Raw genomic sequence first — 4,965 nt, 5'->3', positions numbered from 1 at the left:
AGAAACAGCAGACGAGCTGAATGAGACGCAGATTCACTCTCTGCCAGCAGGTGGCGCTTAAAACGTTTCCTTGGTTTCCGCTGTAATCAAAGCAGAGCTGCACTTATGAACTTTAATGTGCATTATACAGAGGCAAGATGAAAAGAAAAAAATACCATCTATACTTTTCTAAAGACAGTAAGTTCCACTCAGACATACATTCATATAAACTCCTACCCCTATATGAATCGCGATTTGTTTAGCATCTCAACCGATTTGAATTGTCACATATTTAAATCGATTTTCAACCGGCTCGCGGTTAATCGTTATATCCCTACCTGCATGGCTAACAACATGCAGGTGAAGTCACAGAGATGTTCTTGGATGAATAGAAGTCATCACAGCTCATGACAGAAACAGCTGTACAACACTTTTCTTCACACTCTATGACCAAAACAACAAAGAGACAAAATGTCACTCATCCTTCAGCTTGGGGAGAATGTTACAGCGGTCTTACCCAATTTGAGCCTTTTGTTTGGACTTGGATGACGTCACAATCCGGGCCTTCTTGGAACTCTTATTCTTGCCTCTGGACTTGGAAGAACCGGCCCTGTGACTGCGGTGCTGCGACGAAGAAGACGGGAAGCTTTCTGGACTCATGACGCGTGGAATATTTTTCTCTCCCCTCTCTCGTGCTTTGGCGATGGCCTCTGAGATTATTCGATTGGCCTTCTGTTGTTTATCGTCCGAAAGGGACGACTCCATCTGCTGTTGCTGCTGCTGTCGCTTCTGTGCCCGCTTCTCTGACACGGATATGTACGAGGATGATGAAGAGGAAGAAGAGGAGCTGCTCTTCACTGGTGGGCTGAGTACCCGCGGCTGGCTGCTGGGACCATTAGTGTTCTTAGGAGGCTGTGAGAAAAGAGAAAAAGAAAGATATTACCACCCAAACAAGATATCAATGTTCTCCATAGGACTGGCTTCATCTAGAATTGTTGTGTAGGCAGGACTGTACAGGAAGCCAATCGATAGGCTTCTATTTCAGGATTTGGTAATTCCATATGCTAAACCCATGATGAACAATACACTATTTAAGATACCATGATACCATGTAGACTAGTCTGATGGTCAATTTAAGAGCACTATTGGACAAGAAAAATAACGATGAGCTGAATTCAACAGCCATAACATTACTCCTCTAGTCATGACCTAGAAAACTTGGACTCAAGCGGATGTAAATACTTTAATAGGTTTCTTATTAAGGGGGACAAAGTCAGTACAGTGAAACAGTTACTCTGCACATATGATTAAAAAGGTTCTGTAAGCTAACTTCAAGCACAAGAACCTCACTCTAAAACACAGACCTCCAAAGAGATGCCAACAAACCAGAATGTGCAAAATCATTCACAGGCGGGGTAAGTTAACAGCCGCACCCAGCCAAATGCTGGTAGTTTTACACACAGTGGCAGCTAATTTTGCTTATCTACGGTGGTTCGCTTATAATGTGCGTTGCAAAAGCAAAGCTGATGTCTAATTGTTTAAGAAAATGTGCCTACTATTTGTTGTTATCATTAGAGTCAAATCTAAACTGGGCTTAAAGGGTTAGTTCACCCAAAAATGAAAATTAGCCTGTGTTTTACTCACCCTCGAGCCATCCTAGGTGTATATGACTTTCTTCTTTCAGACGAATCCAGTCGGAGTTATATAAAAAATTGTCCTGGCTATTCCAAGCGTTATTATTGTAGTGGGTGAGTGTTTCTCTTTAACAGTCCAAAACACTTGAAATAAAGCGTGCGCATCCATAATAAAACGTGCCTCACACGGCTCTGGGGCGTGAATAAAGGCCTCCTGTAGCGATTCCATGTATTTTTGCAAGAAAAATATACATATTTCAAACGTAATAAACACTTTTCTCTCACTTCTGCTGATTGTCGTACGCGAAAACTCTTCCGGCGAATGACGCAGGACATATGCGTTGCGTGCGCGCCTCTGAGGTATGCTAGTCTCACAAGTTTGTTTACAGGAGCAAAAGAAGCAAAGTTTCCTTACTTTAGCAAAGGAAAACCAGTCTCCTCTTGGCTTATATCGAAATCCTCCAACATTTTTCTTTACAAATCTTCGGTTTGTACTTCTAATTCATGACCGGCGTTTTTTGTTTTGTTCTCTCTCCACTAATCACGCAACGCCGACGTCCTATGTCATCCACCAGAGCTGCTTCAATGTATGACAAATGGCGGAAGTGATAGAAAAGTGTTTATTACGTTTGAAATATGGATATTTTTCTTACAAAAATACATGGATTTGCTACAGGAGGCCTTTATTCACCCCCCGGAGCCGTTTTATAGTCATATACACCTAGGATGGCTTGAGGGTGAGTAAATAACAGGCACATTTTTTGTGATGGAAAAATGAAGCTTTGCGAAGCACCGAGGTTTTCCCCACAACTGTATCGCAAAAAGGTTCATTATTCGAAGCTTTTCAAGACGGTGCACACTAACGACATCTTGTGGTCAAAAGATGGAAAAAGCTGCCTTTGCGTCCCTGACAACCCAGCCATTTTTGAACAGTTTCAGATAATAAATCAGTTTGTGCTATGAAAACTTGTACAAAGCAAAGAAAGTATTACGTCCATATAAATGTCTTTTACATGTCAGTCATTGTTTTATACAATATAGGAATAAAAGAGTCTGTGAATAAATTTGTGTAAAAAATAGGCAAGGATACAGTATATGCATATGATCAAAATAAAAGAAGATTATCATAGAATGGTCAGCTGAAGTGCTTGTGAAGCGGGAATTAATACAAAATGAACATGCACAAAACTACACGTGCAAATATTTATTCGTTTTATGATTTATTCTTACCAAAGAAGTGAGTGACACTTGAAACTGCGCAAGTGTTTCGCGTTATTTGAATCAGAATACGAAGCAGTCATGTGGATGTGTGCGAAAATGAAGCTTCGGACGTCACAGATCACGTGGTTTTGGCTAAATGAATCAAGCTCCGGTACAGTGCTTCACTGCAAGATGCTTCGTTTTTTTGATACAAGCTTCGAAGCCTCGGTGTCAAACGTCACATCACTACTAATTTTCATTTTTGGGTGAACTAACCCTTTAAAAAAAGTGTAAGACAACAGTGTAAATGGAAAGTTAACATGTTAAATTCATAATGTAATGTGTAGAGACTGATACATGCAGAATGTTCATATTTTGTTCTGTTTTGTGATGCACATCCAAGTGAAATTAATTATCATTAAAAAAACAGAGTGAGGACTTGGTTTTATTCATTGGTTTTGATGATTGAATGCAGGAATGTGAGCTTGCAATCGATTTTAAGAAAAGGAAGTCCATTTAGGTGGACTAAATGGTCAGTGAAGTCCATCATGCATCAACAGGGAGAAGTCTGTCTTTTCACCGGAAGATCCAGTTATAAAAAAGAAAGAAAAAAAAAAAAATGTATGCATGGATGAATGGTTAATATAAGATCACTACGTTCATTCAGAAAATAAATTTTCCTTTCATGCTGATTTTAATTAAAGTGGAAAACAAGAGACCAGAGATTGTGTTAGTGCAAAAATAAATGCTTTTTTGGCTCCACTTAAATTGGTCTTTGTGCATTTTTTTTTCCCAAATCACAGTCAGTTACATATATTTGAAATGGGGAAAAAATCTGAGTGGCATGTTAAATTGGGAATTTTGCCAACCATTTTGCCCGGTGGGCAAAAAATTAATTACATACTTTGTTGACAGGCAAAGAACATTTCTAATTGGCTAGCTTACTTATTGGCTTAAACATCTTACTCCCCTGATTCTTTTTTGCAGTTACAGAGTCTAGGGTGGATACGGAGACAGGTGTGATTTCTCACGACACCTATTTCAATGAAGCCTGTCAGGTTGTAGAGATACTTGTGCTTACATAAACTCAAATACCGTTCAAGTGTTTGGGGCCATTCTTTACCCAGCTCAATACTGGTTGAGAATTTAATAAGCACACTAGTTACTTCATGACCTCGCCAGCAGACTAAACGTAAGAGGAGGTCCAAGATAAAAATCCTCAGAGATCCCATCTCATCTGATTGTTACTCAAGCAGTGCAGCATGGTATGCCTGAGTCCACCCACACATACTGGATGACAACATGGGAAATCTTTCATCTTTGAACTGCTGCATCATCAATGTTCCTAATGCCTGGGTTTCATAATATTCACTGCTATCCATTCACGTGGCCAACCAGCTATAGGGGAAGATAAAGGAATGGTTTGGCTGACTGCACAGGCAAACGCAGCACACCACTGGGGCTACACACACACACACACACACACACATATATAGTCACCATTTTATTACTAGTTTAATCCTCTAAACGTCAGAGATATCATTAGTAAACATAAGTTATAGGGGTGTTAATAAGTCACAGTTCATCAGAATGACATCACACACTGATCAAAGGTCAAGAGACAAAATCTTCAACCTGAGAGCCTGTCTATTCACATTATCCACCCCTCACCCCATGAAATAAAAAGACAGCCATGTATAATTCACAGCACGATCATATAGCAGGCCGAGACATGCCAACTTTTATTATTCACGCCTGTTTCGCTGACATCCAATCTCCATTTTTCCTCCATTTCTTGCTCTCTTTCTCACTCGGAAAGCAGCTAAAGTGAGTTTGAAAAGAAGGAGAAAGAGATCTTATCTTTTACTTTATTAGGTTTTACGTTGCACGCTCGCTCTTTATAAATATGACACACGGCCAGAGCAATGTTCCAGTCATGCCAATAAAGCTTTGTTGACTCAAAAAAAGAGACAGACATAAAATCGGATCACCCAGCCTGCGCTTTCCTGACGGCTAAATAAAGGGAATTATCTGGAAAGAGTGAAACAAAAGAAAAGAGAGTGGGGGTGGGTTATAAACACTAACTCATTTGGTGGCTAAACATGAGCCGGAGAGCAGAGCGAGCTCTCGTGAAATATTCACACTAATCCAT

General features: G+C 40.0%; 1 protein-coding gene across 1 annotated transcript in view; it reads right to left on the bottom strand.

The window, feature by feature from the left end:
- LOC107696702 (chromodomain-helicase-DNA-binding protein 9-like) overlaps positions 1 to 4,965 on the bottom strand; it is a 108,270-nt gene that overhangs the window by 51,950 nt on the left and 51,355 nt on the right. Inside the window, exon 3 of the mRNA XM_016497169.1 lies at positions 497 to 891. Coding sequence (XP_016352655.1) covers positions 497 to 891 — 395 coding nt within the window. The remainder of the gene's footprint in view (positions 1 to 496; positions 892 to 4,965) is intronic.

This window comes from Sinocyclocheilus anshuiensis, unplaced genomic scaffold, assembly GCF_001515605.1.
Source record: "Sinocyclocheilus anshuiensis isolate Anshui unplaced genomic scaffold, SAMN03320099.WGS_v1.1 scaffold354, whole genome shotgun sequence".
In the NCBI taxonomy this organism is placed as follows: domain Eukaryota; kingdom Metazoa; phylum Chordata; class Actinopteri; order Cypriniformes; family Cyprinidae; genus Sinocyclocheilus; species Sinocyclocheilus anshuiensis.
This window is presented reverse-complemented; position numbering and strand designations above follow the sequence as displayed.